Here is a 13,397-nt window from a genome sequence, read left to right as displayed (position 1 = left end):
ATTACAGTTAATCACTTCTGTCTGAGAACAGCAGCACAACATGTGTTTTAAGCAAGATCTGATGGTGAGATCTAGCAGACATGAGGGTGTCATGAAGGTCTGCAGGTCATGGGTAAGTTACCTGTTACTATAAACTGCTTTTAAAACCAATGATCAGCTCTAGGGATGATTTATGATTTATTTTAAAAGCAGCAGAATACAGAAAGCTCTCCAGCAACCCAATCACGATCACAATCCGGCGCTTCCTTTCGATCCGAAGTGTTGATGTCCCAGCGCTGGGGGCGCGGACCGTGCCCAGAAGCCGCCAGACCGTGAGTGCCGCGGCTCAGAGAGCCCTTCAGCAATGGACACAGAAACGGACACAGTCTGTTGGCACAGCGAAAATCCCTGCGGCGGCAAAAGCGCCACGTAAGAGCGGGCAGTGACCCGTGGGGAATGAGTGCGAGCCCTGCTGCGAGCGGAGAGGCGGGCGCGCATTCCTCGTGTGCCTGCGGGTGCATCTGCGCTGCTGCTGCCGTGTCCGTGTGTCTGCCCGTGCCTGGTAGGGCGGGTGCATGTGCATCAGCCTAGCCAGCCTGTCCGTGTCCGTGTCCGTGTGCCTGTCCCGTGTCCGTGGGCCCGGCCGTGCCCGCGGGTCCCGCTCCGGACGGGGCTACGCCTCCCTGCGCGGGGCGGGGAGGCGGCAGCGCACCCTCGCCAGCGGGACAGACACACGCGCAGACAAACCCACGGACAGCCGGACAGCGGCACCGCACACCGCCCCGTGCCGTGCCGTGCCGTGCCGTGCCGTGCCGTCCCGCCGGCCCCGGGCAGCTCCGCGGCGCCGCCCCCGCCTCCTCCTCCCGCCGCCGCCGCCGCGGCCGCACAAAAGGCGGCGGGGAGGGCCCGGCCGGGAAGGGCAGCCCGGCCGCCCCGGCCGCCGCACCATGCCCCGCCGAGGGGGGCTGCCGGCCCCCGCCGCCGCCCGCCGGCCCCCCCCGCTCCTCCTCCTGCGCCTCCTCCTCCTGGCCGCCCCGCTGCAGCCCGGCAGAGGTAAGGGCCGCTCGCTGCCGCCGCCCCGGGCCCCGCCAGCGCCGCTCCGGAAGGCGGCTTGGCCCCCAGACCCGCCTCGGTGCGCTCCGTTACCGTCCGTGCGCTGCGCTCCTCTCGCCCCCTTCCCGCTGCCTCCCCCGCCGTGCGCCCGCAGCCGGCGGGACGCGCTCCCCGCTGTCCCCGCTGTCCCCTGCCCGCCGTGGCACTGCCGGGGCTCTCCGCGCATCCCCAGCCCCGACCCCGTCCCGCCTGGCCCCGGGTGTGGGGAGCCGCGCTCCGGCAGCGCTGCGGGGCACGGACCGCATCCGCGGGGTGTTCGCCTTAAAAAAAGCACGGAACTGCTATTTATACCGCTCGCTCTATGTGTGTATTCCTAATGGGAGCGGCTGCAGCCGCTTCTGTTCAGGGTGAGCACTTCCCGGGGTGTTTGCCTGGTGTGATAATCGATGCAGAAAGCCGCACACGGGCTGTGCCTTGCCGGTCACCGGGATCCACGCTCTCACCTTGCATCGTTCCTCACTTGCACCCAGACAGAGGTCCCTGTCCCTCGTGGGGATGCTCTCGGTTTGCACCCACACACACGTGAACTGCAGTGCAGTTTGTAACTCTGCTCCAGCATCACTGGAAATAGGGTTTCCCTCCTCTCTGAGCATTTGGGGAAACTTTTTTATAAGAAGGGACCCCACAAATTGCCTAAGTCCACCATTCCAGTACTTACTCTAAGTGCTTGATATTTTAATGAGTAATGTTAGGAAGAGGCTCATCTTGCAGAGTGCTGTGGCACATAATTGCAAAAGCTCAGGAGAAGTTTTCCTAATTTTATTTTTTTTTGTGTGCCTGATCCATGAAAGTGATGGTTCAGTATTGTAGCAGACCATCTCGGGTCTCTTAAAATGCTTATTGCAAACACAGATAAAATGCTCCTTTTTAATGCTTAGCTGTATAAAGTGCATCACTTTTTTTTTTTTTTTTTTTAATCTGTCTTCCCTAAGCAAGCCAGTACATTCACCTCCGTTTGAGGAGCTGCCCAAACTAGGATTTCTTGCAGAACAGGTTTAAAATGAGGTCTGATTGCCTGGAGCATCTTTATGAGTAAATTTGATGAGTACCTTTCATCAGAGTTTCCTATCTTGCTCTGCATCTCTAGTGTGATGTATCAAAATCCCTGCTGTCTAGTAGGATACACTGTCATCTACTTTTTTGGGCTCTCCTGCAGCTCAGTCTATGGGAAGGATGTAATTTGGAGATGTTCTTTGTGCTTGCTGGACACTACAGTGCAAAATAAGTAGGGTGCAGGGCTTAGGACTCAGTGGCATCAGTGTGAAGGACTGTATGTGGGCAGTGCAGCTCAGCAATCCAGGGAGTGGATTATTCACCTCCAGAGTAATCCCAGCTAAACCCTGGATGGAATTTTCCCATTATGAGAAGTTCAGTTGATTTTTCAGGAGTGGTTTCATTAAATGTGCCACAGTCCAAAGAGCAGACCGAGTTCCTCCCAGCCTCAGTGGGTGACCTGCCCCAGCATCTGCAAGGGTCTGGACTGGCATGAGCATCATCAGGTCCTTCCTCTGCTGGATTTGGGAAAGACTGCACTGAACCAAGCACAGCAAAGACTTGCATCTGGAAAACCCTGCGTGTTTCTAACTCCAACTCTAAAAGCTCAGGTTTCAGTCTAAAATTGGAGGGCTTCACAAAGCTCTGTTTTCACAACAATGCTGGAAATGGTTTAGCGTCGCTGCAGAGTGGAAAGAAAAGCATACTTGGAGACTTCAAAAGCTGCCACCGGGAGGAATGTCACCCCATGGCTGGCCACAGGAGCGTGGGCTGCTTTGGTCATGGCACGCACTGCAAGGAGGAGACTTGGTTTTCATTCAGCTCTTACTGTGGCTAAGTAAACTCTCAAAAACCAGCAGTCAGGAATGGAGGTAAATATTTCCATGCGGATGGGCGAGTGAAGCTGTGGGAGAGCCAGGCCTGGGTAGCCAGGGTAGGAATGCAAGTATTTGCTGTATAAAGCCCATTATTTTAGCTGGGTTACCCTGTGCACAGCTGCCAGAGCAGCAGCAGCTCTCAAGGACAGGCTTTGGGCCATGTTGTAGGGTTTGTAAATGCAAGTGTTAATTGCTGTCTAAATTTTAACTAGTTGAACGAGTTACATTTTGCTTTATGCTACTTATTTGTGTTTTGAGCTCTTTGAGTGTCCAGGAGCTGGAATATCACTTCTGAATGCAAAAAAGGAATGAAACGCCTGGGGATGTGGTAACAGCCAGAAGGAAAAAAAAAAGCCCACACTCTTAAGAAGGCTCTTGTTTGGCATGAATGAGCCCAAGGAGCCTGTTTGAATGAGAGCCATAGAGGGAGTGCAGGGCTTGGCTCTCTGGGGTTAGAGCTGACCACCTTGTGGGCAGCAGAGCCCCGTCAGTGCAGGGCCAGCCCTCTGCAGGGACTGACAGGACCTGCTTATCCTCTTTTTGTTTTTAGTCCAGGGCATGCCAGGTTTTCCTCCAGCTGTCCAGCTTGATTCACTGCTTCCTGTGCTCACAGCTCAGCCCCTTCTGGAGCGACCCAGGCAGCCACTGCTTTCCATTTCTTGGTGCAGTATTCACATGGGATGCAGCAAAAATTCTTCTTCCAAAGCTCTCGGGGCAGAAAGTTCTCGGGTCAGGAGAAAACTTCATAGGACTCTTCAGCAGCTGTTGGCAACTCTGAGGAATCTGCAGATTACACCCAGCAGCAGCGTGGTGCACTAGTTTCTGCAGAAGCATCTGGCTGAAAATAGAGGCCTGACAATGCTTTTATTGACATTTGGATTGGAAAAAATAGCAGATTGGGAGTTCAAGCCTGAGGCATTTCATTTGGAGTGTGCAGCCTGTGTGCTGAAACCTCGGCTGAAGATTTCTTTAATCATTTATTGACAGTGGAAGTTAATAGCTGCACCCGGGGGAGCTGGGCCATCAGTGGCGTGGAAGGGCACATTCATAGCCACAGGCAAGCTTGAACAAGCTGCTGCATTCAGAGCCCATACCATTGATGTCTACTTTGGCTTTACTTGTGTGGTTCCACTTCATTTTTAAAGCCCAAAGTGCAAATTGTGGATTTTGTAAGTGAAACCTGCTTGGACCCTTGTGCTGCCGGACAGCAGCAACCCAGGAGCAAAGAGCATCAGCCTGGCTGGTGCTGGGATCACAGCAGGGAGAGCCCTCGGTGCCCTTCCACCCCTGCTGCCTTGGACATGTCCCAGTGCAAACACACTGCAAGGCTTAACCTGGATATCCTGTGGAAATGTCTCTTGTAGTAACATAAAAGTAATGTTCTGCAACGTGAGTCTGCTGTGAGAATGACCTGTGTGGGAAGGGGAGATGAGTATGTTGCAAGAGTGCTTTAATATGAAAATTATGGGGAGAGGTTTCCCCATATATCCAGCTAGAAAAAGTGAGAAAATATGCCTAAAGATGTGTCTTTAAAAGTCAGCATCTTGGGCTTTTGGACAGCCAGCTCCACATTTCAGAGTGGTCAAACAGTTACTGAGTTCTGCCCACAGCGATGGGAGTGTTTGATTGGGCATATGAGTAGCTGGACTCTTTGATTAACCAGACACCATTGAAATGGAGTAAAGAAAAATCACCAGATTCAGTCATTTTTTAGAGGTTCTCAGCACCCCAAAGGAAGTTTCTGTCCTTTTCATTTACCTTAGGGAGGGAAAATAAACAAGACCTCCTTACAGGTGAAGAGACATTTACAGCTTCTCCTGCCTTTTAGGCTCCTGGGAGATTATTTGCTCTTGTTTGAATTTACAGTGTGTTCAGCATTAAGAATGTCTCAGAACCCCCCCAAGCCCTGTTTTGGAGTGGAATAACCATTCAGCCCATGTTCTCTTTTGCCAAAGGTCTCAATCTGTGCACCAGTGGAAGCGCCACGTCCTGTGAAGAGTGTCTCCTCATTCATCCCAAGTGTGCCTGGTGCTCCAAGGAGGTAGGTGGGCACACCTTGTTTGACTTTCATGGTTTTTGTGGTGCTGGAAGGGAGCTCTTTTCCCACCTTACCTATTCCTGACTCGCCACCAGGGCTGAGTGAGGGCAGAGGATGCTCCATGCCGAGTATATTTCGGGTGTGTGGGACTCCTCAGCTCTTTGACATCATAGGAAATAAGTCTCTGACCCCACTTTGACCCCCACACACCCTCACAGAGCAGCACTGTTCCCTCAGTCCTTCTGCCCCTTCAATTACCTTCTTGTTTCCAAGATGCTGGGTCCCTGCATGGGCTCTGTGTTTCAGGGAGCCTTGCTCCAAAGCTCTCTCCCCAAAAAGCCCCAAGCCCCTGGCCCCAAGCCCCTGGCTGGTGTCCTGCTACGTGTCCCTTGTCGTGTGGCCTGGCATGGGCTCTTTGTCTGTAACAAAGATAATTCTCCTTTCTGAATCTATTGTGTCATTTTGGGGGGGTGGCGGCGCATGCTTCTGGCATGGTGCCAGGAGTTTCACAGAGTAACTGAGCACTTCAGAGGGAAAATACATCCTTGTGCTGGTGCTGAAGCTGCTCACCCATAATTCAGCTGCACCTCCTGGTTTGTGAGCAATTGCAAATACCTTCCCCTGCTCCCTAGGGGCTGCTCATGGGTTTAGGTCTATATATTTATAATCCAATATATGTCTTATCAAGCAGACTTACAATTTCTAGAGAAAATGATGTGTGAAAGCCCTAATAATGTTTGGCGCATAGAAAACCATTGTCTGCTTAGTGCCTGTCCTGGGTGTTCAGGAGAGAAGTACGGATGCTTTCAGATGCATGGAAAAATCTGAGAAACAGGCTGGCACAGCTGCTGTGTCAGGAACCACTTTTGGGATGGGAGAATCCCAAAGAACAATAGGTGATCTTGAACCTCTGGGTGGGCATGGCCAGTGGTGATGCTGCTCTGTTCCCTGCTGGCCCTTATTCCTCCAGTGTGGCCATCCCTGTCCCCTCCTGGGCACTCACCTCACCTGGTGCTGCTGAGCTGAGGATGCAGGCTCTGTCCCCTCTGCTCTTCCCCTCCCTGGCCTGCCTGGGGTAAATGCCAGCTCCAGGGCAGAGGATGGGTGGGGATGGAGGTGGATGTGGGGTGAAGGTGGCTTCCAGTCCCTGTGGTTTGGGTCCTGGGGGCTGCCCCAGGCACTGTGTGTGTTTCAGTGGATGTTGCACTGCCAAGCACAGCTGCAGCTCTGCGGGGAAAGCCCTGTAATGCTGCAAACACCAAACAGTGTCACAGCTTTCCTGGGTTGTTTGTTCCAGCCAGGCAATTGGTGTGCAGAAGGGAAAGGGTAAAGCAATAGATCTTGCTTCTGAGACATCTTGTAAACAGCTGTAAGAGCTCCTCTTCCAGCCAGCTAATCTGTGGTGGTGAGATTGGATCCAGGAACGCTGGCTAATAAGCTATGGGTACCCAATGGATTGTGCTTTTTTTGGGTTTTTTTCCTTTACTTGGCATCGAAAGACAACTTTCTGTAGAATGCTGTGGAAATGTTTATCTGGTGGTCACTGTGACCACTAATTGTACTAATGGGACTGGCAGCCCAACTCTTATCATGCAAACAGGGTAGTTACTGATAAAAAAAGAAAATTCCTGACTGGAATGGAGGGGCCAAGGAGGAAGATGGGTGTTTACAGGGAAGTCCTGTAGTACTTCCTGACCTTTAGCCTGCAGAAGCTATTTAAAAACACACAGTTCAAGGTGTTTTGTGCCAAGAGCTATGTGTTCAAAAGCTGCTGTTCCCATTACATGCTACATGCTTAAACTTAGCAAGTTCTTACCCTAATTCTGTATTTTTTGTATATATTTTTTTAGAATGTACTCTTTGAAATGAATTATTTCTCTTTAGCTGAGATCATCAGGTGACATAATGGGATTTCCAAGATACCTGGAGTTTTTCAACTTCAGAAAGTTTTAAAGTAATATTATAAACTCTATAATATCCACCTTCGTTTCATAGTCATTTCACCACCTTATTCCCCTTCCCTCTGCTGCAGCCTAGTCAGGTTTATTAAATTTATTAGATAGCTCTTAATGTGTTTTCCTTAGCTTTTGCATTGGCTGCAGTTTGCTATCTATGTTTCCTGGATGCATACATGCCAGTCAAATTTTATAGCTCTGCTGCTCTTTAAATATCAGGGGTAAGATATTGGAGTGTGTTCCACAGATTGCAGCTGTGCTGTGGTAGAACCACAGTCAGCTGATTTGTGTGTATTTTGTGCTCCCTTTGCATTTGCTTTACAGGTTTGTGAGCAAATTGAGCCAGCTTTTATCAACTTTGCAAGCAACAATTGGTAATTTTGTCAGGAAATATATATATAGTAGAGATCTATCAGTACATGTATAATTCTATATATAATGTATACAGTATGTTTAGAGATGAGATGTATATATATATAAAATATATTATAATATATTTTATATATATATATACATCTCATCTCTAAACATACTGTATACATTATATATAGAATTATATAATATATATATAATATTTTTATATATTGTATATAAAAATATATATTCTACACATTGTATAGCTATATGTATAATTGCATTGCATAGTTATATGTATAATTGATCTTCCTGTATATGTACACCTTCTTGTATTTCCTTCGGGGAAATATTTGGAAAATATCACTTGGTGGTACCATCATACCAGTTTCTTTGGGAGCCCTATCCCAGTAGTTTCTCAGGAGGAATAAGGTTTCCTGAATTTACACTGCCCTGAATTGTGAGGTAAGGGGATGTGTACAGACAGATCTTGCAGCAGAGCAGGCAAGGTGCTCTCACTTTATGACTGCCACCTCCTAACCTGTTGGTACAGGGTGCATCTCATCCCCTGCCTTGGTTGGACTTCTTTCCACTCCTGCTTGTGCTCAGCATCCCTGTTGCCATCCAAAGGGGTGATGATGGATGAGCTGAGGACAGCAGCTTCTGCTGTGCAGCAGCCCTAGAGCCTCCAGGGGCTGCTGAGCTAACCACAGGTCTTTGGGCTCTTGGAAATTTGGGAGCAGGCATCGATTCTGCTGGCTTGTGGAAGAGTACCTTGAAAGGCAGGCCTCAAGGGTGGTGTTTTCAGTGGCACTTAGAAGAGGAGGTGTGAATATGTGGCCCTAACCATCACCTGAGCATGCCTTGAAGCAGAGCTCTCTGAGGGAGAATGACTCTTGGTGTGATGGAGGCTGCTGCAGCCTGTCCATCCACGCTGGAACTGGGGAATTGCAGGGTCTAGGAGAGGCTGGAAATGATGAGAAATTGTTGACATGGTGCTGGTGAAATATTCTGACTGGAAGCTGCACGCTGGCCTGTGGGGTTGCTGTATCTCTGTGGCAGCCTGGTTTCCATGTGTGGGACCAGAGGATGCTTGTGGAATTTTTTACAGTGGCACCTGGTTCCCCAGGCTGAGCAGGATTTTTTGGGTTTGCTGGGGAGAACAGGGAGCTCAGGAAGTGGCTTCAGTGCTGTCCTCTGAGCTGCCAGGGCAGGTGTGAGAGACAGGTGGGAGTTTTAATTGTGATAAACCTTCCTGGGGTGACTGCAGGGGGTGAAGCTCTTCAAAAGAGCATTTGGGAGTACCAGTATGGGGGGGAAATGTCACCATTACATTTTCTTTTTTGCTGCTTTGGAGAGCAATATTCCAGTGTGCAGAGGCTCCTCTTGTTTGTTAACAAGGTGGATGAGCTGTGTTCATCTGTCCATTACCTGTGTGGAGCATTTATGTGTGTACCTGGAAACCAGAGATGCACATTAATTAAACTGAAATGTCCTTTTTGAGTAAGTGAACTGAAATTTCCCCAGTGGCACCCTCTGGTGCTTTTACCCCATCCTCTTCCATCTCAGAAATGTATGCCTAGAGAATGGGGAAAGAAAGTTAAGGATGTTCCTAAAGGGAGCATGTCAAGTTTTTGTTTGTTTGTTTTGTTGTTTTTTTTTGTTTGTTTGTTTGTTTTTTTTAATGGAGAAAGCAGACATGTTTCAGATGGAATTAATGCAGAACTGGATTGATTAAAGTAAAAAATGATTGAGATCTTCATCAAAAAGAACAGGATGGGCTGAATAATAGGGACATGCCTAGTCAGGAATTAGGTATTAGATACAGTGAGTGCCATTCTCCATTTTTATAGCATGAACAGAGCAATTTGTCTTAAAACTGTCAAACTGATGAGCATGTAATTGTCCCACTGTTGTCTCCATTCATCCTGTCTGCCTGTGTGCATTCCCCTTTGTGAGCTTCTGAGCACCGACCAGGGGGCTGGAGCAGCCAGAGTGACTGACAGGGACTGGGGATCCATCTTCCAGAGTGCTTCCAGAGTGGAGCTGGGTACTGGGAGAGCAGGAGAGCATCTCCCCCTGCTGCTTGGTGGATAGGCCCAAGGGAGCACCTGGACCCCACCAGGTCCTTGCTGATTCCAGGTAAAACCACATCTGGGAGAAACTTTTCTCCAAGGCTGCCTGAAATGTGCTGCTCTGAAAGGCTGGGCGTTGTTTTCAGTTTCGTGAGGGATTCTGATTTTTATTTTGTCATGCTGGAGATGATTTAAATAGTCCCAGTCCTCCTTTTCTGGAAGTTCATCTGTTTACACAGCGCGTTCCAAGAAATTTGTGTTCGCATCCATCTGATGCGCCGTCGTTGGTTTCTTGGCTGGAGCCTGCTGCTGGATGCTGGAATGCAAACCTCTCATTTTTCAAATAGCATTGGGACCTTGCAGTGAGAAAAATGCAGCTGGAAGCCTCTGTCTGTGTCCCAGAGTCCTGTATCCAGGCTTGTCCTTGAGGGACCCCTGGAGATCACCCCATGAGGATCTGTCAGGAGCCTCTCCCTCCTTGATGTCTCTCCTGTCCTCTGCCATGCTGGAGTTTCAGCAATAAGTGAGGTTTATTCAGCCCCACACTGGTTTTGGCTGAGCAGCTGAAGGAGGGGCTGGCATGGCTGCAAGCATCTTCTCTGCATTATTTCATGTCATTTTAGTCCCTCAGCCCTGGAGCTGAAGAGTGTTGTCTCTATTGTTGTAGTGCAGAAGTAAGTAGGAATCGACTGTTGAAAACCCAGTAAGTTTTGGGCATGTGACTTGTTCCCTTTGGCACTTTTGGGGAGAAAAAAAAAAGGCATTCTAACAAACAGGCTCTTGCAAAAGGGTGCATTGTGTTCCCGGCTGTTCCTGAGTGCTGCCCTGCACAAGGCTGCTTTGTGCACCACGCACGGGGCTCGCAGCAAGGGCTGCAGCTCTGGGATGGGTGTTGGGAGGCTCCTGCCCATCCTTTGGGAGGGGGCCTCTGCCTGCACCTTGCTGCCTGTGCCTGACTCTCTGTGGTGGGCACAGTGTGCATTTTCACCAGCTCGTCGGAAGTTCCTCCCACCTCCCTCATTCCCCACACAGTGCTTGTGTGGAGATGTGTCTCACCCAGGGAAGAGGGAGCCACCCAGCCTGTCTTCAGCTTCACATCTTTACTTGGCCCTCTCTGGGTTGGTGGCTTGGTCCTGCTTCCCTCAGTGCCACCTCCTTGTTCTTTCTTCTGTCTTTTGCAAAGCTCCTTTGAGACAGTGCATGTGCACAAAACAATAGGGATGGCAATGGGCTGTCCCTGCAGCAAACCAAGTGCTTTGCCTTGCTCTCTTGTGGCCAGGGCTGGGAACAGGTGCTGCTGCTGTGGCTAGGCTGAAAACACAGGCTTAGGTTTCTGTTTCAGAGCTCTGTGAGCAAACTCAGCGTTCAAATCCTCACAGAACTTCCTTTTTTGGTTGATCCTTTTGAAAGTCTCAAGGCTCAGTGCAGGCTCCTTCCAAGAACAGTCACCACAAAGGACACCAGCTTCTCCTCGTCATCGCCTGGTTGTTAGATACCAGCATGTCAAAACAAAGCCCCTGCTGTGAGTTTGATGCATTCCCCTCCAGTTCCTTTTTGTCCCTCTTCTCCCCCAGGATTTCAGCAGCACGAAGTCCATCACATCCCGGTGTGACTTCCTGCAGAACCTGCTTGCGAACGGCTGCGCCGGAGCCATTGAGAGCCCCAGCAGCAGCATCAGCGTGCTGAGGAACGTGCCCCTGAGCAGCAAGGGCTCTGGCCAGAGCCACCTGGACGTCACACAGATCACTCCTCAGAAGGTGGCCTTAAGTCTTCGTCCTGGTGAGTCCCCAGCAGCTCCGTGGGGTGTGAGGGGAGGGAGAGAGGGTGTGACGGTGTTCACGGGGGTTTTTGGGTGAGGGAAGAGACGAGGATCTGACTCCATGTTTCAGAAGGCTTGATTTATTATTTTATGGTATATATTACATTAAAACTATACTAAAAGAATAGAAGAAAGGATTTCATCAGAAGACTAGCTAAGAATAGAATAAGAAGGAATGATAACAAAGGTTTGTGGCTCGGACTCTCTGTCTGAGCCAGCTGACCATGATTGGCCATTAATTAGAAACATCCAACATAGGCCAATCACAGATGCACCTGTTGCATTCCACAGCAGCAGGTAACCATTGTTTATATATATAAACCACATTATTTATATAACCACATTTTGTTCCTGAGGCCTCTCAGCTTCTCAGGAGGAAAAATCCTAAGGAAAGGATTTTTCGTAGAAGATGTCTGCGTCAGGAAGGGTGGCCAGGATGTGCCAAGAGCACATTGTAGCTTGTGGCCTTGTAGCCCACTAAAGCAGGTGCCTGCTGGCCCCTTCCATACCTTTGAACTTTGTTGGTGAGTCACAAACAGGTTTGGGGCTGGGGCACGTGTCCTCCATGAGAGGACACTGCTGTTGGGCAAAGTCAGTCAAAGCCCACCCACAACTGATACCAGAAATGGCTTTAACACCTGCATGTGTTTAGGAGGAACCTGCTCGGCCTCAAAATGGAATCACAGTGTGGAAGGAGTTAAAATAACTTTGGTTCCTCTGCTAAGCTGACAGGGCATGACTCTAAACTGAGACAGATCCTTCTATAAATTGGAAACAAACCCACATATCTGTTTTCTGTCAGTATGCAAAAGAGCTATGGGATCAAGGCAGAAGATGGAGATTTGAACTTGTGACTCAGGCCTTGGACTGCAGCCAGGTCCCTCTTTCATTCTCCTGAGCCATCACTTTTCTTCAATCTCTTCCTTTTAATTAAAAATTAGAAGGGAACAGCTCATCTGAGCTATGCAAGCATGCTTGTTATCAAAAGTTTTTGCATGGTGGGGGGAGGCTTTAATGTGGGTTTAGAATTCTTGAAAAAATTTGGCAGCTGACATTTCTGAAGAGGGAAAAAAGCTCTTTATTGCAAAGATAAGAAGCAAATATAAAAGCTTGATTCATTATAAGCTATTGGTGTGGGTTTCTTAGGCTTACAGTTTTGTGACAGCTCTCATGAGCATACAGAAAAGAGAAATATTGATGCTTTACTAAAGAAAAACAGGGGTTTGAGCTGGTGCTTATGCTATTAGTGCTCTCCCAGAGCCTACCAGTTGCTATAGGAGTTTTTGTTTCAGCTGTATAAGTTAGAAATTGTCATGTTTTTCAATTAACTTCCTCAGCTGTCATTGTCAGACCCTCAAATCTAAAAAAAAATGCTTCAAAGCCTTAAAATCAGATACCTGAGAGCAGTCACCATTGTTCATATATCTGGATGCATGGCTTCTGCCACTGAATGTTGTGTTAAAAAAGGGAGCAAAAGGGAGTTGTTGTTACTGCTGTTTCTTGAGGCAATTCCTGACAGAAAGGGCTGGCTCAGCTTCCACATCTCCTCTCCTGTGCATCCTCCACACGCAGTGCCCGATGCTCAGCAAATTCTGCTTTGCCAGTCCCCAGCAGTTTTGCCCATCCAGTGCCCACTGCTCCAGTCAGTGCCAGGGTGTGGGGATCCATCTCCTGGGGTCTGGCTTTTTGCAGCCTTGGGCTGCACAGGGCTGGTGTGCTGCTTCTGCCCACCCTTGTGGGGACCCCACTCATGGCCATGCTCAGTTCCCTGTGGTGAGAAGCCCTCCAGGTCTGGGCTGAGCAGCAGGAACCACCCTGAGGATCCCCACAGCAATTCCCACTCTGAGCCAGTGAACTCCTCTCCCTGTGCTGCTCTTGCTGAGCATCACGGTCATTACAGGAGGAGGGACAAACCTCGATGTTTGTGATAGCATCTCCCATTTTTCTTCTCCTTTTGATGTTGGGCAACACTTCACCTTCAAGCTGATGACTTCCTAAACCCTTGCATTAGCAGGGCCAGTTTAAATTATCCATTAATCCTTGAGTTTGGGAGAACAGGTTTCACCCTGTGAACCCAAGACAAAAAGGAGACAACATTGATTTAATTTTGGGCATGAGGGTGTCCTGTTTCAAAGACAAATTCAAGCGATGGCAATCTGTGGCAATGGTGATCCTTTATTCTTAGACCACTAA

The 13,397-nt window shown here is 49.2% G+C and overlaps 1 protein-coding gene across 1 annotated transcript in view; it reads left to right on the top strand.

Annotated features, from left to right (window-relative positions):
- Positions 1-926: 926 nt before the first annotated feature.
- ITGB5 (integrin subunit beta 5) overlaps positions 927-13,397 on the top strand; it is a 57,667-nt gene continuing 45,196 nt past the window's right edge. The window contains exons 1-3 of the mRNA XM_054277688.1: positions 927-1,032; positions 4,919-5,004; positions 10,960-11,164. Of these exons, the coding sequence (XP_054133663.1) occupies positions 927-1,032; positions 4,919-5,004; positions 10,960-11,164 (397 nt within the window). The remainder of the gene's footprint in view (positions 1,033-4,918; positions 5,005-10,959; positions 11,165-13,397) is intronic.

The sequence above is a fragment of the Melozone crissalis genome, unplaced genomic scaffold (assembly GCF_028551555.1).
Source record: "Melozone crissalis strain CALT ecotype California unplaced genomic scaffold, PUWL_Pcris_2 ptg000023l_1, whole genome shotgun sequence".
NCBI classification, from domain to species: domain Eukaryota; kingdom Metazoa; phylum Chordata; class Aves; order Passeriformes; family Passerellidae; genus Melozone; species Melozone crissalis.
This window is presented reverse-complemented; position numbering and strand designations above follow the sequence as displayed.